The 23,886-nt window shown below is 40.8% G+C and overlaps 1 protein-coding gene across 1 annotated transcript in view; it reads right to left on the minus strand.

The window, feature by feature from the left end:
• Positions 1-23,886, minus strand: part of LOC106930655 (uncharacterized) — a 46,998-nt gene that overhangs the window by 7,574 nt on the left and 15,538 nt on the right. The window contains exons 30-37 of the mRNA XM_088004081.1: positions 5,924-23,791; positions 4,434-4,687; positions 3,918-4,089; positions 3,430-3,674; positions 3,090-3,273; positions 2,238-2,463; positions 619-791; positions 468-537 (exon numbers count right to left, since the gene is read on the minus strand). Of these exons, the coding sequence (XP_087860207.1) occupies positions 468-537; positions 619-791; positions 2,238-2,463; positions 3,090-3,273; positions 3,430-3,674; positions 3,918-4,089; positions 4,434-4,687; positions 5,924-23,791 (19,192 nt within the window). The remainder of the gene's footprint in view (positions 1-467; positions 538-618; positions 792-2,237; positions 2,464-3,089; positions 3,274-3,429; positions 3,675-3,917; positions 4,090-4,433; positions 4,688-5,923; positions 23,792-23,886) is intronic.

Below are 23,886 nucleotides of genomic sequence, written 5' to 3' on the forward strand. Positions count from 1 at the left end.
TTTTGGATCTGTAGAGAATAACATCATCTTCCTACAAAAAAAGAAAAAAAAAGACTTTTTAGCTTAGTTCCTTTTATTTGGCTTGCAAATACGATGATTTTGGTCTATGTGACAAAAAGTCTGGACACAATGCATCTCATAAAGCTCTGTTCAATTCATCATTGATTGAAAAGAGACATTGCTAAATGATTAGATCAAAGCATGGTCAAATTTTGGGATGGTTCCAGTCAAAGTCCAAACTTAAATTCAATTGAGAAATAAAAGCAAGACTTGGACATTTTCTTTCACTTCAGAGTTATGCACTACTTTCTGATGCAAAATGAAATCCTATATTGGACATGCTGACATTTGTAGCTGTTGTGCAACAAGTACGTTTATTTATCTCTGAATTTTCCATCTACAAAGAACAATAAGCAACCTGCAACGAATAATACAAATGTAGTAGAGTGAGAAAATATTTACTGCACCTGTCATTGCATGTTGGCTCTACTGAGGGGCCACAAGCCATGTACACTTTGTTGTTTGGACATCTGTGGTCTACAAAATATAATCATGTTAACTTTAATATATTCCAAATCTCCAAAAGATGAGATATGTGATAATAACTAAATGTCTCACCACACAGTCCATTGGTGTCACTCCTCCAGTCAATACAGACTCCTGCATTGGAACACTCAGTAGCATACGCTGCCAGGCTGGAGCACGTGTCATTACCACCATTACAAATTTCATAGGTACAAGACCTCACAAATGGTGCAGGGGATATGAATGAGTGGCATGGGGTGAATAAACTACAAAGACCATAGTTGCATATTAGAACAGCAGAAAATGACTAAAAAAGTTGCAGACACAAATTCAAAAAACTGTAATTCAATATACATGCAAAGACAGAATAAGAAAAAACTGACAGCTCAGTTTAACCCCTGTCTTAGAGCAAGTGTTGCATGACCCTTAAAGAGGTGGCATTGTGTATTTTCCAGGCACAAGGTTCCATTTTATACCACAATCAAGTAATTATGTTACCTTCAGTTATTATAAAAACACTGTACATATCAAACATATAAATAAATTTGACTTTGAAATTTGACATGTTTGTACTTTTGGTCAAATTAAGGGATTTCTCAAACACACATGAAAGAATCATGTATTTTAAGACTTAGTGCCATTCATATGAAGCTAGGAGATGCAGAAAAAACGACTGGAATTAATTTCAAGTTTTTGCAAATATCACTTGAAATATAATAAACATAAAGACAGATTGTAACATAACCACTATGTTTGTTTCTGTTTTTTGAGTAAATACATTAAACAGTAAATGTATCATCTGGTTTGTATAACAGTTGCTGTTATTTCATTGTAAAATAACTCAGAATTTCCACTTTTAAAACTGATTTTGGGCAGGATCATGCTGGTTTTAGGTGTGGCTGAAATTAGTGCGTCGGCACGCAGTGGTGCAACCGGAGAGGAAGACGCTCAACGTCAGATATGTGCAGCGGGAGACTTGATTTGACTGAAAGTTTAAAATAAGTAACAAATCAAAGGAAAGATATAAAACAGCAATCAAGGTTCGCCCCAGCGCCGCAGATTGTGCGCTTTAGAAGCTGGATCGGAGCTTGCACCCAGGAAACGCCGCTAGGTGCAAGAGGACGCCACCGGGGAGGAAAGAAAGAATCTCCCGGTGAGATCTGGACTTTACTTTTATTTTTGGGAATTTTTGGTGGTACCACTCTTTCTTTCTCATTTTTTTGGGGGGTTGGGGGTGGACGCTTTGAGTTTTTTCATTTTGGATTGGGACTTTGGATTAAATGGAGAAATTCTTCCAAGACTTTGTTTAGTTTTTTTGAGGATATGGAACTCTTTTGTGGACATTATTCTCTTTAAAGGAATGGGAATTTTGGGACATTTAAGTATTTGGTTTTCTTTACTGACAAACTGAGTGATTTAAATCTAACCTAATATTATTTTTCAGGGATTATTGGTTACTGATCTATTTGTCAGAATAACTATTATTATTTTTTTAGTTTGTGGTTTTTGTAATAAATCATTGTTGCTAAAAGTCAACAAATTTCATATTGGGTGGTTGGATATTTATTTTTTTGTCAAATTAAATGGTTTAACATATTTTACCTGATTCCTGTGACAGATCCCCCTTGAGTATATTGTGAGTTCCGCTTTAAATCAAGCTGAATTTTACAAGATTTATGAAAAATAAATAGCATGTTTTGCATTTTTCTGACCTGCTCATAAGTAGCTCACAGGTGGCAGGTTTGCAAGTTGGTTGTGTTGTTGGATTTGGGTGCTGTGATGAAGATGTTAGAGGTTGTGTTGTTGCAGTAACTGAAGGGAGGCTTGGGGAGACACAGCTGGTCCCGGGGAGAGTCCAGAGTCCTGCAGATTCTGAGCAGCTTTCTATCTGGCCATTTGGAGAACGGCAGTCATTGGCCTGCGAGTTGTCACAGGTACCTACCAACAAAGGAAGCAGTTAGTGGCAGAGCGAGGAAACTCAAAGAAGTCATTCTCTGGACATTCTCTGGAAATTCACAAGAAGTTCAGACAACATGTCAACTTGTTTCTTTCGTCCTGTGGAAGGAAATAAATATTCCATCCTTAATATATGGAATAAATATGTTTCATTTTATTTGTCACTATAGAAGGAAAATGTCCATTAAATCCATTTCAATATCTACAATAAAATTGCACAATTGTAAGTGTGAAATATTCTTAAACCTCTTAGTAAATAAAGACCATCTAACCAGTTGATATTCATTCTAAAACAGAAAATGTACAGAAAGGAAATAGGCAGGAACTGTCTAGTTTACAAAAAACAAACAAACAAAGGCTGTTTAAAACTTTTCTACCTACTTGATTTGGGTTGGAATCAAAATGAAGTCATGTCTGATTTGGGTCTTGGTACATTCACTGACCTTTGGATCATTCTCAGATACTGTCATCCTAAATAAGTGTAAATATAAATGTACCCCTAACTTTCCAAGTGAGATGATTTTCCCATTCAATCCATTGTCTTTTGTTTCATATGTCCAAATAATCATTACTAAACATGACTGATAGCAAACTCTCTGATAACTCACCACATTGTCCCTCAGTGTTTCCCCCAAACAGAGAATAAGGAAGGTCAATACTGAAGGAGGAGCCCCTATAGACAATTTTTGTGTTGATATCTTGTATCAGTGCTGTGATCTCCATATCTGTGCCATATAGTAGCATGACAGAATTTTTATATGCTGGATAGACACGTTTCTGATTCACATACACCTATAGGACCCCAAAAACAACAAAAATATCAAGTTAAGGAAGGTTGTGAAGTCGTAACAATTGTCAATTACGTCATATTACGCAGAATATTTATTACATCTTATCTATACAAAAAATATCACAAGCTGAAATTGTTCCAGTTAGACTGCTGCTTACCACATTGGTTGGTGTTCCTGAAGTTTTCACTTGAGTCAAAACTGCCTTTACTGATTGATATGTGACACTTAGAGCCAAAGGGCAGAATGTGCTGTCTGAAGGGTCACAGTTATTGCTTCTAGTAATCGTTAAGTTATATTTTGAAATAATCTCCTTAACCAAGTAATAAGAGCAATTCTGTTGAAAATTATACATTTTTCCATCAAATGTCATGTAGTTGGATCCACTCCACACATTACATACACCTTCAGGAAGAGAAAGAGAAAAGTTCAAAAATTAAAAAAAAACATGACATTAGCAGGTGCTGCCAATATGATTGTATTTTTGTGAAATGTTATTAACTAATAAGAATATATGAAATGCTAATTTAATGCTACAAAGGTATTTCATCTGGTTCAAATGGAACACTAAATGCAAAGATATAAAGGACCAGATATAAAGATATAAAGCAGACAAATTATTACGTAACGATTCAATTTTAAACTTACATTCACATTCATAGTGTAAACAACATCCATTTTGTTCATAGATCTTGACAGGTTTCCTCCAATTGGTACAGATGGGTAGGGTTGCATTTGGACAGACTGTAGCTATGACCGTTACCTTGCCTTCAATGCAAGTAGATGTGGTGCAATTGTTAGTATTCCAGGACTCTCCATTCTAATTAAAAAAAAAAAAATCGAAAGTCAAATACAGGGGTGAGTTATCGTTTATCACTGAAGGGATTTGTTCTTGCAAACTCCAGAGTTGTCTGGGACTGGAAATACCAATTATTTTGCATAGATCAAGTCAGAACATTTGTCATCGTAATCCAACATGATGAAAAGTATACTGCAGAATTGACTTGTGAAATGTATATATCTTAACGTATAAATTATTTGTAATATTCCCTCAGTTGATTGGGATATCTTTGGTCGTACGCTGTACTCTGACTGTTGCAAAAATATCTATCTGTGTTGGAACCAATTATTGATTAATTAGCTGATGACATTTTAATGCCGTACTTGTCTTGGTGGATACACATCAGAGCACTCTAGAGTAGCTGCAGATGCTAATGTTGTCACTGTGGTCAGGACTCCAGAGCTTGAAGTTGGGGGCTTTGCTGTTGAGCTCAGTAATAAAGTAGAAGAACGTGCAGTAGTGCTAGACATTGACGTGGTTGGACATGGGCTGGATTGGGTTTCAACTTTACAGGATGCATTGCAGTATGCACTGTAACACCACCCAAGGCCATCAGAAACATTGTATAACAAGTCTCCTGTGAATAAAAGATTATAGAGCAAAGTTTAGAACATTAAATAAAAAATGGATTCATTACATTTTAAATGCAAGGGTAATAATGAAATAAGGATAAAAAATGTGAATACTGAAGATTTATTATATTAAGATAAATATTACAACCTTTAAAGATTTAGCTGTTGTACTCAGAATTTACAAATGTATTGCTTAATTTAAACTAAAATAGTCTTGTCAATCTAAAAGCTGTACAGAGTATCATGAAATGTGGATAAGTTTGAGAAGATATCTGTATACTCTATTCCTGTAATAATTACCCATATAATGTAATTTTATAAAACTGTTTTGGCGGCCTTGTATAAAGTCCTCAAAAATCATCTGTAAATCTGATTCCCCTAAAAAAACCTACAAGAAGACAACAGGATTCAGTGCCAGATAAATCTGACAAGTTTGTTTTAAATTCTGTAATGAATAAGTCACTGGTGACCAAATTGTTTATGTAGTAGATAAAAAAAACAAAAGATAGTTATATATGTATACATAAGATATATTTTGAAAACGGAAGAAAACAAAACCAATATATAGATACTACTCGATTAGTAGTGTCTATATAAGGCACACACTACTGCCTTCCAGTAGTGTGTGTCTACTTGTACAGGGTGGCCCACAAAAAAGTAGCCCGCATTACTATAGTATTACTGGCGGCCTACCGTAAAGAAAGAAAGAACTTGAAATGCCAAAATCTTTACTCACTCTTTACAGAAAGTGCTGGAAATGATCCCCTTATGCGTCATTGCAGTTTTGGGTGCGCCTTAACAAATTGTCATCTATGCGACACAACTCTGGGGCACCAATGCTCTGAAATGCATTACGGATATTGTCTTTCAACTGCTGTAAAGTTTTCGGGTTATTAGCGTACACTTTGAAAAGTGTACGAAAAAGTAAAAAAAAAAAAAAAAAAAGTAGCCCGCCTTCCTGGCACTTTGGCAGAAAGGCGGGCTGCTTTTTCGTGGGCCACCCTGCATTATCTATGAAATTTTGTGATTTTATCAGGGATTTGTAATTTCATGTGTGAAACTGAAAATTTATAAAGGATTATTCATATTTATTACATTAATTAAATCCATCCATCCATTTTCTATACAACTTTGTCCCTAGTGGGGACAGGATACATTAATAACACATATCTGAAAATGCTAAATGTTGAAAATATTATAAAAATAAAGAAAAATAAACATTAGGATGCAAAAGAACATACCAGGATGATGAGATGTTCCATTAACATTACACACACAAGAAGCTGTGGTAAGTTGTGAAGATGAAGGAAAAGTTGCTCCGGTTGTCTGCGTAGTTGATGTAGGTGGATAAACTGTTGTACTTCCTGGGAGTGTCTGTGTAATGGGTGCAATGACAGTTGTAGCACTTACTGGGCTTTCAGTGGTAAGGGAAGTTGTGGTTTTTATGGATGGGTTTGTAAGTACGCTTGATGTTTGTAACTGTCCGGTTATTACAGAAAAAGTTGTTTCAGAGCGTGTAATTAAGGGTGATATTCTTGTAGACTCTGTCTGAATTGTAACCCTTGTTGTACGAAAGGGAGATTTTTGTGAAGATACTGACGGAAAAAAATATGTTGTACTTCTATGATGTGTCGGGAAAGACTTAAATATTGAGCTAGTTGTAGGTGTAGGAGTTAAAGTACGAGTGGTTGTGAGTGGAACAGTTACATTGATTGGACCTGTTGTACCAACTTGTGAGGGGTGTGTAGTTCCACTCTTCAATGTTGTTGTTTCTGAGATCGTAGTTCCCACAGATTCAGTTGTGGCTCTCTGGGTGGATGTAATAGGGCCTTCTGTAGTCATATGAATAGAGGGCTTTGATGATACCGTTGTAGTTTCAATCATGCTTGTTGCCTCTGGTACCGAAGTTGTGGTTTCAACAATTGCTGTGATGGAGAATGTTAATTGACCAGAGGTTGCTTCAACAGGCTGTCTTGTATCTACATTGGTTGAGTGACCATGACTTGTAGATGCTTCAGAAGATTTTGTTGTAATTGCTCCTGTGCTTCTGGATGGTTTTGTTGTGGTTTTGGTAACAACAGAAGGTTTCAAAGTAACAAGTGTTGTTTCTTGGCTTGTTGATATGATCCCTGGTACTAAAGTTGTGGATTCAACAATTTCTGTTACCGAGCCAGTCACTGGGCCTGTTGTGCCAACTTTCGAGGGTTTTGTTGTTCCAATCTTCACTGTTGTTGTTTCGGAGAATGTAGTTTCCGCAGATTTAGTTGTGGCTCTCTGGGTGGATGTAGTAGGGCCATCTGTAGTCGTTGTATAAAGAGAGGGCTTTGATGATATGGTTGCAGTTTCACTTCGGCTTGTTGCCTCTGGTACTGAAGTTGTGGTGTCAACAATTGCTGTGGTGGAAAATGTTAATTGACCAGAGGTTGCTTCAACGGGCTTTCTTGTACCTACATTCGTTGAGTGACCATTGGTTGTAGATGCTTCAGATGATTTTGTTGTAATTGCTCCCGTGGTTCCGGAAGGTGTTGTTGTGGTTTTGGTAACAACAGAGGGTTTCGATGTAACAAGTGTTGTTTCTTGGCTTATTGACATGATTCCTGGTACTAATGTTGTGGACTCAATAACTTCTGTTATCGAGCCAGTCACTGGGCCTGTTGTGCCAACTTTAGAAGGGTTTGTTATTCCAAACTTCACTGTTGTTGTTTCTGAGAATGTAGTTTCCACAGATTCAGTTGTGGCTCTCTGGGTGGATGTAATAGGGCCTTCCGTAGTCGTTGTATGAATAGAGGGTTTTGATGATACCGTTGTAATTTCACTCTTTCTGCTTGTTGCCTCTGGTACTGAAGTAGTGGTTTCAACAATTGCTGTGGTGGAGAATGTTAATTGACCAGAGGTTGCTTCAACGGGCTTTCTTGTACCTACATTCGATGAGTGACCATTGGTTGTAGATTCTTCAGAAGTTTTTGTTGTAATTGCTGCCGTGGTTCCGGAAGGTGTTGTTGTGGTTTTGGTAACAACCGAAGGTTTCAATGTAACAAGTGTTGTTACTTGGCTTGATGACATGATCCCTGGTACTAAAGTTGTGGATTCAACAATTTCTGTTACCGAGCCAGTCACTGGGCCTGTTGTGCCAACTTTAGAGGGTTTTGTTGTTCCAATATTCACTGTTGTTGTTTCTGAGAATGTAGTTTCCACAGATTCAGTTGTGGCTCTCTGGGTGGATGTAGTAGGGCCTTCCGTAGTCGTTGTATAAAGAGAGGGCTTTGATGATACCATTGTAGTTTCACTCCTTCTTCTTGTTGCCTCTGGCACTGAAGTTGTGGTTTCAACAATTGCTGTGGTGGAGAATGTTAATTGACCAGAGGTTGCTTCAACAGGCTTTCTAGTACCTACATTGGTTGAGTGACCATGACTTGTAGATGCTTCAGAAGATTTCGTTGTAATTGCTGCCGTGGTTCCGGAAGGTGTTGTTGTGGTTTTGGTAACAACAGAGGGTTTCGATGTAACAAGTGTTGTTTCTTGGCTTGTTGATATGATCCCTGTTACTTCAGTTGTGGATTCAACAACTTCTGTTATGGAGCCAGTCACTGGGCCTGTTGTGCCAACTTTTGAGGGTTTTGTTGTTCCAATCTTCACTGTTCTTGATTCTGAGAACGTAGTTTCCACAGATTCAGTTGTGGCTCTCTGGGTGGATGTAATAGGGCCTTCTGTAGTCGTTGTATAAAGAGAGGGCTTTGATGATACCATTGTAGTTTCACTCCTTCTTCTTGTTGCCTCTGGCACTGAAGTTGTGGTTTCAACAATTGCTGTGGTGGAGAATGTTAATTGACCAGAGGTTGCTTCAACAGGCTTTCTTGTACCTACATTGGTTGAGTGACCATGACTTGTAGATGCTTCAGAAGATTTCGTTGTAATTGCTCCTGTGCTTCTGGATGGTTTTGTTGTGATTTTGGTAACAACAGTGGGTTTAGATGTTACAAGTGTTGTTACTTGGCTTGTTGACATGATCCCTGGTACTAAAGTTGTGGATTCAACAATTTCTGTTACCGAGCCAGTCACTGGGCCTGTTGTGCCAACTTTAGAGGGGTTTGTTGTTCCAATCTTCACTGTTGTTTCTGAGAACGTAGTTTCCACAGATTCAGTTGTGGCTCTCTGGGTGGATGTAATAGGGCCTTCTGTAGTCGTTGTATAAATAGAGGGCTTTGATGATACTGTTGTATTTTCACTCCTTCTGCTTGTTGCCTCCGGCACTGAAGTTATGGTTTCAACAATTGCTGTGGTGGAAAATGTTAATTGACCAGAGGTTGCTTCAACGGGCTTTCTTGTACCTACATTCGTTGAGTGACCATTGGTTGTAGATGCTTCAGATGATTTTGTTGTAATTGCTCCCGTGGTTCCGGAAGGTGTTGTTGTGGTTTTGGTAACAACAGAGGGTTTCGATGTAACAAGTGTTGTTTCTTGGCTTGTTGACATGATTCCTGGTACTAATGTTGTGGACTCAATAACTTCTGTTATCGAGCCAGTCACTGGGCCTGTTGTGCCAACTTTAGAGGGGTTTGTTATTCCAAACTTCACTGTTGTTGTTTCTGAGAATGTAGTTTCCACAGATTCAGTTGTGGCTCTCTGGGTGGATGTAATAGGGCCTTCCGTAGTCGTTGTATGAATAGAGGGTTTTGATGATACTGTTGTAATTTCACTCTTTCTGCTTGTTGCCTCTGGTACTGAAGTAGTGGTTTCAACAATTGCTGTGATGGAGAATGTTAATTGACCAGAGGTTGCTTCAACGGGCTTTCTTGTACCTACACTCGTAGAGTGACCATTGGTTGGAGATGCTTCAGAAGTTTTTGTTGTAATTGCTGCCGTGGTTCCGGAAGGTGTTGTTGTGGTTTTGGTAACAACCGAAGGTTTCGATGTAACAAGTGTTGTTTCTTGGCTTGTTGATATGATCCCTGTTACTTCAGTTGTGGATTCAACAACTTCTGTTATGGAGCCAGTCACTGGGCCTGTTGTGCCAACTTTTGAGGGTTTTGTTGTTCCAATCTTCACTGTTCTTGATTCTGAGAACGTAGTTTCCACAGATTCAGTTGTGGCTCTCTGGGTGGATGTAGTAGGGCCTTCTGTAGTCGTTGTATAAAGAGAGGGCTTTGATGATACCGTTGTAATTTCACTCTTTCTGCTTGTTGCCTCTGGTACTGAAGTAGTGGTTTCAACAATTGCTGTGGTGGAGAATGTTAATTGACCAGAGGTTGCTTCAACGGGCTTTCTTGTACCTACATTCGATGAGTGACCATTGGTTGTAGATTCTTCAGAAGTTTTTGTTGTAATTGCTGCCGTGGTTCCGGAAGGTGTTGTTGTGGTTTTGGTAACAACCGAAGGTTTCAATGTAACAAGTGTTGTTACTTGGCTTGATGACATGATCTCTGGTACTAAAGTTGTGGATTCAACAATTTCTGTTACCGAGCCAGTCACTGGGCCTGTTGTGCCAACTTTAGAGGGTTTTGTTGTTCCAATATTCACTGTTGTTGTTTCTGAGAATGTAGTTTCCACAGATTCAGTTGTGGCTCTCTGGGTGGATGTAGTAGGGCCTTCCGTAGTCGTTGTATAAAGAGAGGGCTTTGATGATACCATTGTAGTTTCACTCCTTCTTCTTGTTGCCTCTGGCACTGAAGTTGTGGTTTCAACAATTGCTGTGGTGGAGAATGTTAATTGACCAGAGGTTGCTTCAACAGGCTTTCTTGTACCTACATTGGTTGAGTGACCATGACTTGTAGATGCTTCAGAAGATTTCGTTGTAATTGCTGCCGTGGTTCCGGAAGGTGTTGTTGTGGTTTTGGTAACAACAGAGGGTTTCGATGTAACAAGTGTTGTTTCTTGGCTTGTTGATATGATCCCTGTTACTTCAGTTGTGGATTCAACAACTTCTGTTATGGAGCCAGTCACTGGGCCTGTTGTGCCAACTTTTGAGGGTTTTGTTGTTCCAATCTTCACTGTTCTTGATTCTGAGAACGTAGTTTCCACAGATTCAGTTGTGGCTCTCTGGGTGGATGTAATAGGGCCTTCTGTAGTCGTTGTATAAAGAGAGGGCTTTGATGATACCATTGTAGTTTCACTCCTTCTTCTTGTTGCCTCTGGCACTGAAGTTGTGGTTTCAACAATTGCTGTGGTGGAGAATGTTAATTGACCAGAGGTTGCTTCAACAGGCTTTCTTGTACCTACATTGGTTGAGTGACCATGACTTGTAGATGCTTCAGAAGATTTCGTTGTAATTGCTCCTGTGCTTCTGGATGGTTTTGTTGTGATTTTGGTAACAACAGTGGGTTTAGATGTTACAAGTGTTGTTACTTGGCTTGTTGACATGATCCCTGGTACTAAAGTTGTGGATTCAACAATTTCTGTTACCGAGCCAGTCACTGGGCCTGTTGTGCCAACTTTAGAGGGGTTTGTTGTTCCAATCTTCACTGTTGTTTCTGAGAACGTAGTTTCCACAGATTCAGTTGTGGCTCTCTGGGTGGATGTAATAGGGCCTTCTGTAGTCGTTGTATAAATAGAGGGCTTTGATGATACTGTTGTATTTTCACTCCTTCTGCTTGTTGCCTCCGGCACTGAAGTTATGGTTTCAACAATTGCTGTGATGGAGAATGTTAATTGACCAGAGGTTGCTTCAACGGGCTTTCTTGTACCTACATTCGATGAGTGACCATTGGTTGTAGATTCTTCAGAAGTTTTTGTTGTAATTGCTCCCGTGGTTCCGGAAGGTGTTGTTGTGGTTTTGGTAACAACCGAAGGTTTCGATGTAACAAGTGTTGTTACTTGGCTTGATGACATGATCCCTGGTACTAAAGTTGTGGATTCTACAATTTCTGTTACCGAGCCAGTCACTGGGCCTGTTGTGCCAACTTTAGAGGGGTTTGTTGTTCGAATCTTCACTGTTGTTTCTGAGAACGTAGTTTCCACAGATTCAGTTGTGGCTCTCTGGGTGGATGTAATAGGGCCTTCTGTAGTCGTTGTATAAATAGAGGGCTTTGATGATACTGTTGTAGTTTCACTCCTTCTGCTTGTTGCCTCCGGCACTGAAGTTATGGTTTCAACAATTGCTGTGGTGGAAAATGTTAATTGACCAGAGGTTGCTTCATCGGGCTTTCTTGTACCTACATTCGTTGAGTGACCATTGGTTGTAGATGCTTCAGAAGATTTTATTGTAATTGCTGCCGTGGTTCCGGAAGGTGTTGTTGTGGTTTTGGTAACAACAGAGGGTTTCGATGTAACAAGTGTTGTTTCTTGGCTTGTTGATATGATCCCTGTTACTTCAGTTGTGGATTCAACAACTTCTGTTATGGAGCCAGTCACTGGGCCTGTTGTGCCAACTTTCGAGGGTTTTGTTGTTCCAATATTCACTGTTGTTGTTTCTGAGAATGTAGTTTCCACAGATTCAGTTGTGGCTCTCTGGGTGGATGTAATAGGGCCTTCCGTAGTCGTTGTATAAATAGAGGGTTTTGATGATACCGTTGTAATTTCACTCTTTCTGCTTGTTGCCTCTGGTACTGAAGTAGTGGTTTCAACAATTGCTGTGGTGGAGAATGTTAATTGACCAGAGGTTGCTTCAACGGGCTTTCTTGTACCTACACTCGTAGAGTGACCATTGGTTGGAGATGCTTCAGAAGTTTTTGTTGTAATTGCTGCCGTGGTTCCGGAAGGTGTTGTTGTGGTTTTGGTAACAACCGAAGGTTTCGATGTAACAAGTGTTGTTTCTTGGCTTGTTGATATGATCCCTGTTACTTCAGTTGTGGATTCAACAACTTCTGTTATGGAGCCAGTCACTGGGCCTGTTGTGCCAACTTTTGAGGGTTTTGTTGTTCCAATCTTCACTGTTCTTGATTCTGAGAACGTAGTTTCCACAGATTCAGTTGTGGCTCTCTGGGTGGATGTAGTAGGGCCTTCTGTAGTCGTTGTATAAAGAGAGGGCTTTGATGATACCATTGTAGTTTCACTCCTTCTTCTTGTTGCCTCTGGCACTGAAGTTGTGGTTTCAACAATTGCTGTGGTGGAGAATGTTAATTGACCAGAGGTTGCTTCAACAGGCTTTCTTGTACCTACATTGGTTGAGTGACCATGACTTGTAGATGCTTCAGAGGATTTCGTTGTAATTGCTGCCGTGGTTCCGGAAGGTGTTCTTGTGGTTTTGGTAACAACAGAGGGTTTCGATGTAACAAGTGTTGTTTCTTGGCTTGTTGATATGATCCCTGTTACTTCAGTTGTGGATTCAACAACTTCTGTTATGGAGCCAGTCACTGGGCCTGTTGTGCCAACTTTTGAGGGGTTTGTTGTTCCAATCTTAACTGTTGTTTCTGAGAACGTAGTTTCCACAGATTCAGTTGTGGCTCTCTGGGTGGATGTAATAGGGCCTTCTGTAGTCGTTGTATAAATAGAGGGCTTTGATGATACTGTTGTAGTTTCACTCCTTCTGCTTGTTGCCTCCGGCACTGACGTTATGGTTTCAACAATTGCTGTGGTGGAGAATGTTAATTGACCAGAGGTTGCTTCAACGGGCTTTCTTGTACCTACATTGGTTGAGTGACCATGACTTGTAGATGCTTCAGAAGATTTTGTTGTAATTGCTCTTGTGCTTCCGGAAGGTGTTGTGATTTTGGTAACAACAGTGGGTTTCGATGTAACAAGTGTTGTTACTTGGCTTGTTGACATGATCCCTGGTACTAAAGTTGTGGATTCAGCAATTTCTGTTACCGAGCCAGTCACTGGGCCTGTTGTGCCAACTTTCGAGGGTTTTGTTGTTCCAATCTTCACTGTTGTTTCTGAGAACGTAGTTTCCACAGATTCAGTTGTGGCTCTATGGGTGGATGTAATAGGGCCTTCTGTAGTCGTTGTATAAAGAGAGGGCTTTGATGATACCGTTGTAGTTTCAATCATGCTTGTTGCCTGTGGCACTGAAGTAGTGGTTTCAACAATTGCTGTGGTGGGGAATGTTAATTGACCAGAGGTTGCTTCAACAGGCTTTCTTGTATCTACATTGGTTGAGTGACCATGACTTGTAGATGCTTCAGAAGATTTTGTTGTAATTGCTCCTGTGCTTCTGGATGGTTTTGTTGTGGTTTTGGTAACAACAGAAGGTTTCAAAGTAGCAAGTGTTGTTTCTTGGCTTGTTGATATGATCCCTGTTACTAAAGTTGTGGATTCAACAATTTCTGTTACCGAGCCAGTCACTGGGCCTGTTGTTCCAACTTTCGAGGGTTTTGTTGTTCCAATATTCACTGTTGTTGTTTCTGAGAATGTAGTTTCCACAGATTCAGTTGTGGCTCTCTGGGTGGATGTAATAGGGCCTTCCGTAGTCGTTGTATGAATAGAGGGTTTTGATGATACCGTTGTAATTTCACTCTTTCTGCTTGTTGCCTCTGGTACTGAAGTAGTGGTTTCAACAATTGGTGTGGTGGAGAATGTTAATTGACCAGAGGTTGCTTCAACGGGCTTTCTTGTACCTACACTCGTAGAGTGACCATTGGTTGGAGATGCTTCAGAAGTTTTTGTTGTAATTGCTGCCGTGGTTCCGGAAGGTGTTGTTGTGGTTTTGGTAACAACCGAAGGTTTCGATGTAACAAGTGTTGTTTCTTGGCTTGTTGATATGATCCCTGTTACTTCAGTTGTGGATTCAACAACTTCTGTTATGGAGCCAGTCACTGGGCCTGTTGTGCCAACTTTTGAGGGTTTTGTTGTTCCAATCTTCACTGTTCTTGATTCTGAGAACGTAGTTTCCACAGATTCAGTTGTGGCTCTCTGGGTGGATGTAGTAGGGCCTTCTGTAGTCGTTGTATAAAGAGAGGGCTTTGATGATACCATTGTAGTTTCACTCCTTCTTCTTGTTGCCTCTGGCACTGAAGTTGTGGTTTCAACAATTGCTGTGGTGGAGAATGTTAATTGACCAGAGGTTGCTTCAACAGGCTTTCTTGTACCTACATTGGTTGAGTGACCATGACTTGTAGATGCTTCAGAGGATTTCGTTGTAATTGCTGCCGTGGTTCCGGAAGGTGTTCTTGTGGTTTTGGTAACAACAGAGGGTTTCGATGTAACAAGTGTTGTTTCTTGGCTTGTTGATATGATCCCTGTTACTTCAGTTGTGGATTCAACAACTTCTGTTATGGAGCCAGTCACTGGGCCTGTTGTGCCAACTTTTGAGGGGTTTGTTGTTCCAATCTTAACTGTTGTTTCTGAGAACGTAGTTTCCACAGATTCAGTTGTGGCTCTCTGGGTGGATGTAATAGGGCCTTCTGTAGTCGTTGTATAAATAGAGGGCTTTGATGATACTGTTGTAGTTTCACTCCTTCTGCTTGTTGCCTCCGGCACTGACGTTATGGTTTCAACAATTGCTGTGGTGGAGAATGTTAATTGACCAGAGGTTGCTTCAACGGGCTTTCTTGTACCTACATTGGTTGAGTGACCATGACTTGTAGATGCTTCAGAAGATTTTGTTGTAATTGCTCTTGTGCTTCCGGAAGGTGTTGTGATTTTGGTAACAACAGTGGGTTTCGATGTAACAAGTGTTGTTTCTTGGCTTGTTGATATGATCCCTGTTACTAAAGTTGTGGATTCAACAATTTCTGTTACCGAGCCAGTCACTGGGCCTGTTGTGCCAACTTTCGAGGGTTTTGTTGTTCCAATATTCACTGTTGTTGTTTCTGAGAATGTAGTTTCCACAGATTCAGTTGTGGCTCTCTGGGTGGATGTAATAGGGCCTTCCGTAGTCGTTGTATGAATAGAGGGTTTTGATGATACCGTTGTAATTTCACTCTTTCTGCTTGTTGCCTCTGGTACTGAAGTAGTGGTTTCAACAATTGGTGTGGTGGAGAATGTTAATTGACCAGAGGTTGCTTCAACGGGCTTTCTTGTACCTACACTCGTAGAGTGACCATTGGTTGGAGATGCTTCAGAAGTTTTTGTTGTAATTGCTCCCGTGGTTCCGGAAGGTGTTGTTGTGGTTTTGGTAACAACCGAAGGTTTCGATGTAACAAGTGTTGTTACTTGGCTTGATGACATGATCCCTGGTACTAAAGTTGTGGATTCTACAATTTCTGTTACCGAGCCAGTCACTGGGCCTGTTGTGCCAACTTTAGAGGGGTTTGTTGTTCGAATCTTCACTGTTGTTTCTGAGAACGTAGTTTCCACAGATTCAGTTGTGGCTCTCTGGGTGGATGTAATAGGGCCTTCTGTAGTCGTTGTATAAATAGAGGGCTTTGATGATACTGTTGTAGTTTCACTCCTTCTGCTTGTTGCCTCCGGCACTGAAGTTATGGTTTCAACAATTGCTGTGGTGGAAAATGTTAATTGACCAGAGGTTGCTTCATCGGGCTTTCTTGTACCTACATTCGTTGAGTGACCATTGGTTGTAGATGCTTCAGAAGATTTTATTGTAATTGCTGCCGTGGTTCCGGAAGGTGTTGTTGTGGTTTTGGTAACAACAGAGGGTTTCGATGTAACAAGTGTTGTTTCTTGGCTTGTTGATATGATCCCTGTTACTTCAGTTGTGGATTCAACAACTTCTGTTATGGAGCCAGTCACTGGGCCTGTTGTGCCAACTTTCGAGGGTTTTGTTGTTCCAATATTCACTGTTGTTGTTTCTGAGAATGTAGTTTCCACAGATTCAGTTGTGGCTCTCTGGGTGGATGTAATAGGGCCTTCCGTAGTCGTTGTATAAATAGAGGGTTTTGATGATACCGTTGTAATTTCACTCTTTCTGCTTGTTGCCTCTGGTACTGAAGTTGTGGTTTCAACAATTGCTGTGGTGGAGAATGTTAATTGACCAGAGGTTGCTTCAACAGGCTTTCTTGTACCTACATTGGTTGAGTGACCATGACTTGTAGATGCTTCAGAGGATTTCGTTGTAATTGCTGCCGTGGTTCCGGAAGGTGTTCTTGTGGTTTTGGTAACAACAGAGGGTTTCGATGTAACAAGTGTTGTTTCTTGGCTTGTTGATATGATCCCTGTTACTTCAGTTGTGGATTCAACAACTTCTGTTATGGAGCCAGTCACTGGGCCTGTTGTGCCAACTTTTGAGGGGTTTGTTGTTCCAATCTTAACTGTTGTTTCTGAGAACGTAGTTTCCACAGATTCAGTTGTGGCTCTCTGGGTGGATGTAATAGGGCCTTCTGTAGTCGTTGTATAAATAGAGGGCTTTGATGATACTGTTGTAGTTTCACTCCTTCTGCTTGTTGCCTCCGGCACTGACGTTATGGTTTCAACAATTGCTGTGGTGGAGAATGTTAATTGACCAGAGGTTGCTTCAACGGGCTTTCTTGTACCTACATTGGTTGAGTGACCATGACTTGTAGATGCTTCAGAAGATTTTGTTGTAATTGCTCTTGTGCTTCCGGAAGGTGTTGTGATTTTGGTAACAACAGTGGGTTTCGATGTAACAAGTGTTGTTACTTGGCTTGTTGACATGATCCCTGGTACTAAAGTTGTGGATTCAGCAATTTCTGTTACCGAGCCAGTCACTGGGCCTGTTGTGCCAACTTTCGAGGGTTTTGTTGTTCCAATCTTCACTGTTGTTTCTGAGAACGTAGTTTCCACAGATTCAGTTGTGGCTCTATGGGTGGATGTAATAGGGCCTTCTGTAGTCGTTGTATAAAGAGAGGGCTTTGATGATACCGTTGTAGTTTCAATCATGCTTGTTGCCTGTGGCACTGAAGTAGTGGTTTCAACAATTGCTGTGGTGGGGAATGTTAATTGACCAGAGGTTGCTTCAACAGGCTTTCTTGTATCTACATTGGTTGAGTGACCATGACTTGTAGATGCTTCAGAAGATTTTGTTGTAATTGCTCCTGTGCTTCTGGATGGTTTTGTTGTGGTTTTGGTAACAACAGAAGGTTTCAAAGTAGCAAGTGTTGTTTCTTGGCTTGTTGATATGATCCCTGTTACTAAAGTTGTGGATTCAACAATTTCTGTTACCGAGCCAGTCACTGGGCCTGTTGTTCCAACTTTCGAGGGTTTTGTTGTTCCAATATTCACTGTTGTTGTTTCTGAGAATGTAGTTTCCACAGATTCAGTTGTGGCTCTCTGGGTGGATGTAATAGGGCCTTCCGTAGTCGTTGTATGAATAGAGGGTTTTGATGATACCGTTGTAATTTCACTCTTTCTGCTTGTTGCCTCTGGTACTGAAGTAGTGGTTTCAACAATTGGTGTGGTGGAGAATGTTAATTGACCAGAGGTTGCTTCAACGGGCTTTCTTGTACCTACACTCGTAGAGTGACCATTGGTTGGAGATGCTTCAGAAGTTTTTGTTGTAATTGCTGCCGTGGTTCCGGAAGGTGTTGTTGTGGTTTTGGTAACAACCGAAGGTTTCGATGTAACAAGTGTTGTTTCTTGGCTTGTTGATATGATCCCTGTTACTTCAGTTGTGGATTCAACAACTTCTGTTATGGAGCCAGTCACTGGGCCTGTTGTGCCAACTTTTGAGGGTTTTGTTGTTCCAATCTTCACTGTTCTTGATTCTGAGAACGTAGTTTCCACAGATTCAGTTGTGGCTCTCTGGGTGGATGTAGTAGGGCCTTCTGTAGTCGTTGTATAAAGAGAGGGCTTTGATGATACCATTGTAGTTTCACTCCTTCTTCTTGTTGCCTCTGGCACTGAAGTTGTGGTTTCAACAATTGCTGTGGTGGAGAATGTTAATTGACCAGAGGTTGCTTCAACAGGCTTTCTTGTACCTACATTGGTTGAGTGACCATGACTTGTAGATGCTTCAGAGGATTTCGTTGTAATTGCTGCCGTGGTTCCGGAAGGTGTTCTTGTGGTTTTGGTAACAACAGAGGGTTTCGATGTAACAAGTGTTGTTTCTTGGCTTGTTGATATGATCCCTGTTACTTCAGTTGTGGATTCAACAACTTCTGTTATGGAGCCAGTCACTGGGCCTGTTGTGCCAACTTTTGAGGGGTTTGTTGTTCCAATCTTAACTGTTGTTTCTGAGAACGTAGTTTCCACAGATTCAGTTGTGGCTCTCTGGGTGGATGTAATAGGGCCTTCTGTAGTCGTTGTATAAATAGAGGGCTTTGATGATACTGTTGTAGTTTCACTCCTTCTGCTTGTTGCCTCCGGCACTGACGTTATGGTTTCAACAATTGCTGTGGTGGAGAATGTTAATTGACCAGAGGTTGCTTCAACGGGCTTTCTTGTACCTACATTGGTTGAGTGACCATGACTTGTAGATGCTTCAGAAGATTTTGTTGTAATTGCTCTTGTGCTTCCGGAAGGTGTTGTGATTTTGGTAACAACAGTGGGTTTCGATGTAACAAGTGTTGTTTCTTGGCTTGTTGATATGATCCCTGTTACTAAAGTTGTGGATTCAACAATTTCTGTTACCGAGCCAGTCACTGGGCCTGTTGTGCCAACTTTCGAGGGTTTTGTTGTTCCAATATTCACTGTTGTTGTTTCTGAGAATGTAGTTTCCACAGATTCAGTTGTGGCTCTCTGGGTGGATGTAATAGGGCCTTCCGTAGTCGTTGTATGAATAGAGGGTTTTGATGATACCGTTGTAATTTCACTCTTTCTGCTTGTTGCCTCTGGTACTGAAGTAGTGGTTTCAACAATTGGTGTGGTGGAGAATGTTAATTGACCAGAGGTTGCTTCAACGGGCTTTCTTGTACCTACACTCGTAGAGTGACCATTGGTTGGAGATGCTTCAGAAGTTTTTGTTGTAATTGCTGCCGTGGTTCCGGAAGGTGTTGTTGTGGTTTTGGTAACAACCGAAGGTTTCGATGTAACAAGTGTTGTTTCTTGGCTTGTTGATATGATCCCTGTTACTTCAGTTGTGGATTCAACAACTTCTGTTATGGAGCCAGTCACTGGGCCTGTTGTGCCAACTTTTGAGGGGTTTGTTGTTCCAATCTTAACTGTTGTTTCTGAGAACGTAGTTTCCACAGATTCAGTTGTGGCTCTCTGGGTGGATGTAATAGGGCCTTCTGTAGTCGTTGTATAAATAGAGGGCTTTGATGATACTGTTGTAGTTTCACTCCTTCTGCTTGTTGCCTCCGGCACTGACGTTATGGTTTCAACAATTGCTGTGGTGGAGAATGTTAATTGACCAGAGGTTGCTTCAACGGGCTTTCTTGTACCTACATTGGTTGAGTGACCATGACTTGTAGATGCTTCAGAAGATTTTGTTGTAATTGCTCTTGTGCTTCCGGAAGGTGTTGTGATTTTGGTAACAACAGTGGGTTTCGATGTAACAAGTGTTGTTTCTTGGCTTGTTGATATGATCCCTGTTACTAAAGTTGTGGATTCAACAATTTCTGTTACCGAGCCAGTCACTGGGCCTGTTGTGCCAACTTTCGAGGGTTTTGTTGTTCCAATATTCACTGTTGTTGTTTCTGAGAATGTAGTTTCCACAGATTCAGTTGTGGCTCTCTGGGTGGATGTAATAGGGCCTTCCGTAGTCGTTGTATGAATAGAGGGTTTTGATGATACCGTTGTAATTTCACTCTTTCTGCTTGTTGCCTCTGGTACTGAAGTAGTGGTTTCAACAATTGGTGTGGTGGAGAATGTTAATTGACCAGAGGTTGCTTCAACGGGCTTTCTTGTACCTACACTCGTAGAGTGACCATTGGTTGGAGATGCTTCAGAAGTTTTTGTTGTAATTGCTGCCGTGGTTCCGGAAGGTGTTGTTGTGGTTTTGGTAACAACCGAAGGTTTCGATGTAACAAGTGTTGTTTCTTGGCTTGTTGATATGATCCCTGTTACTTCAGTTGTGGATTCAACAACTTCTGTTATGGAGCCAGTCACTGGGCCTGTTGTGCCAACTTTTGAGGGTTTTGTTGTTCCAATCTTCACTGTTCTTGATTCTGAGAACGTAGTTTCCACAGATTCAGTTGTGGCTCTCTGGGTGGATGTAGTAGGGCCTTCTGTAGTCGTTGTATAAAGAGAGGGCTTTGATGATACCATTGTAGTTTCAGTCCTTCTTGTTGCCTCTGGCACTGAAGTTGTGGTTTCAACAATTGCTGTGGTGGAGAATGTTAATTGACCAGAGGTTGCTTCAACAGGCTTTCTTGTACCTACATTGGTTGAGTGACCATGACTTGTAGATGCTTCAGAAGATTTTGTTGTAATTGCTCCTGTGCTTCTAGATGGTTTTGTTGTGATTTTGGTAACAACAGTGGGTTTAGATGTAACAAGTGTTGTTACTTGGCTTGTTGACATGATCCCTGGTCCTAAAGTTGTGGATTCAACAATTTCTGTTACCGAGCCAGTCACTGGGCCTGTTGTGCCAACTTTAAAGGGGTTTGTTGTTCCAATCTTCACTGTTGTTTCTGAGAACGTAGTTTCCACAGATTCAGTTGTGGCTCTCTGGGTGGATGTAATAGGGCCTTCTGTAGTCGTTGTATAAATAGAGGGCTTTGATGATACTGTTGTAGTTTCACTCCTTCTGCTTGTTGCCTGCGGCACTGACGTTATGGTTTCAACAATTGCTGTGGTGGAGAATGTTAATTGACCAGAGGTTGCTTCAACGGGCTTTCTTGTACCTACATTGGTTGAGTGACCATGACTTGTAGATGCTTCAGAAGATGTCGTTGTAATTGCTCCTGTGCTTCTGGATGGTTTTGTTGTCATTTTGGTAACAACAGTGGGTTTAGATGTAACAAGTTTTGTTATTTGGCTTGTTGACATGATCCCTGGTACTAAAGTTGTGGATTCAACAATTTCTGTTACCGAGCCAGTCACTGGGCCTGTTGTGCCAACTTTAGAGGGGTTTGTTGTTCCAATCTTCACTGTTGTTTCTGAGAACGTAGTTTCCACAGATTCAGTTGTGGCTCTCTGGGTGGATGTAATAGGGCCTTCTGTAGTCGTTGTATAAATAGAGGGCTTTGATGATACCATTGTAGTTTCACTCCTTCTTCTTGTTGCCTCTGGCACTGAAGTTGTGGTTTCAACAATTGCTGTGGTGGAGAATGTTAATTGACCAGAGGTTGCTTCAACAGGCTTTCTTGTATCTACATTGGTTGAGTGACCATGACTTGTAGATGCTTCAGAAGATTTCGTTGTAATTGCTCCTGTGCTTCTGGATGATTTTGTTGTGATTTTGGTAACAACAGAGGGTTTCAATGTAACAAGTGTTGTTTCTTGGCTTGTTGACATGATTCCTGGTACTAAAGTTGTGGATTCAACAATTTCTGTTACCGAGCCAGTCACTGGGCCTGTTGTGCCAACTTTAGAGGGGTTTGTTGTTCCAATCTTCACTGTTGTTTCTGAGAACGTAGTTTCCACAGATTCAGTTGTGGCTCTCTGGGTGGATGTAGTAGGGCCTTCTGTAGTCGTTGTATAAAGAGAGGGCTTTGATGATACCATTGTAGTTTCACTCCTTCTTCTTGTTGCCTCTGGCACTGAAGTTGTGGTTTCAACAATTGCTGTGGTGGAGAATGTTAATTGACCAGAGGTTGCTTCAACAGGCTTTCTTGTACCTACATTGGTTGAGTGACCATGACTTGTAGATGCTTCAGAAGATTTCGTTGTAATTGCTCCTGTGCTTCTGGATGATTTTGTTGTGATTTTGGTAACAATAGAGGGTTTCAATGTAACAAGTGTTGTTTCTTGGCTTGTTGACATGATTCCTGGTACTAAAGTTGTGGATTCAACAATTTCTGTTACCGAGCCAGTCACTGGGCCTGTTGTGCCAACTTTAGAGGGGTTTGTTGTTCCAATCTTCACTGTTGTTTCTGAGAACGTAGTTTCCACAGATTCAGTTGTGGCTCTCTGGGTGGATGTAATAGGGCCTTCTGTAGTCGTTGTATGAATAGAGGGCTTTGATGATACGGTTGTAGTTTCACTCCTTCTGCTTGTTGCCTCTGGTACTGAAGTTGTGGTTTCAACAACTGCTGTGGTGGAGAATGTTAATTGACCAGAGGTTGCTTCAACGGGCTTTCTTGTACCTACATTGGTTGCGTGACCATTGGTTGTAGATGCTTCAGAAGTTTTTGTTGTAATTGCTGCCGTGGTTCCGGAATGTGTTGTTGTGGTTTTGGTAACAACAGAAGGTTTCGATGTAACAAGTGTTGTTTCTTGGCTTGTTGATATGATTCCTGTTACTTCAGTTGTGGATTCAACAACTTCTGTTATGGAGCCAGTCACAGGGCCTGTTGTGCCATCTTTCGAGGTTTTTGTTGTTCCAATTTTCACTGTTGTTGTTTCTGAGAACGTAGAGTCCACAGATTCAGTTGTGGCTCTCTGGGTGGATGTAGTAGGGCCTTCTGTAGTCGTTGCATAAAGAGAGGGCTTTGATGATACCATTGTAGTTTCACTCCTTCTTCTTGTTGCCTCTGGCACTGAAGTTGTGGTTTCAACAATTGCTGTGGTGGAGAATGTTAATTGACCAGAGGTTGCTTCAACAGGCTTTCTTGTACCTACATTGGTTGAGTGACCATGACTTGTAGATGCTTCAGAAGATTTCGTTGTAATTGCTCCTGTGCTTCTGGATGATTTTGTTGTGATTTTGGTAACAACAGAGGGTTTCAATGTAACAAGTGTTGTTTCTTGGCTTGTTGACATGATTCCTGGTACTAAAGTTGTGGACTCAACAACTTCTGTTATCGAGCCAGTCACTGGGCCTGTTGTGCCAACTTTAGAGGGGTTTGTTGTTCCAAACTTCACTGTTGTTGTTTCTGAGAATGTAGTTTGCACAGATTCAGTTGTGGCTCTCTGGGTGGATGTAATAGGGCCTTCCGTAGTTGTTGTATGAATAGAGGGCTTTGATGATACTGTTGTAGTTTCACTCCTTCTGCTTGTTGCCTCTGCTACTGAAGTAGTGGTTTCAACAATTGCTGTGGTAGAGAATGTTAATTGACCAGAGGTTGCTTCAACGGGCTTTCTTGTACCTACTTTCGTTGAGTGACCATTGGTTGTAGATGCTTCAGAAGCTTTTGTTGTTATTGCTCTGGTGATTCTTGAAGTTGTTGTGATTTTAGTAACAACAGAGGGTTTTGATGTAACAAGTGTTGTTTTTTTCCTAGCTGTCATTATTGTTTTTGTGGCATATGTTATTTGTGGGGTGGTTTCGTCCTTCAGTTTAGTTGTTCCTTTTGTTTTTGATGTGATGTTTATTGTTGACGTAGATCTTAAAGCTTAAGAAAAAAGACCAACATATAATAAAACATTTATGGCAAACTTTTCAAAGTCAAACAATATCATAGCATTTTGTCGTAATTATAGTCAGTCT

The sequence above is a fragment of the Poecilia mexicana genome, unplaced genomic scaffold, assembly GCF_051168715.1.
Source record: "Poecilia mexicana isolate PSO_F unplaced genomic scaffold, ASM5116871v1 scaffold_3, whole genome shotgun sequence".
Classification (NCBI taxonomy): Eukaryota; Metazoa; Chordata; class Actinopteri; order Cyprinodontiformes; family Poeciliidae; genus Poecilia; species Poecilia mexicana.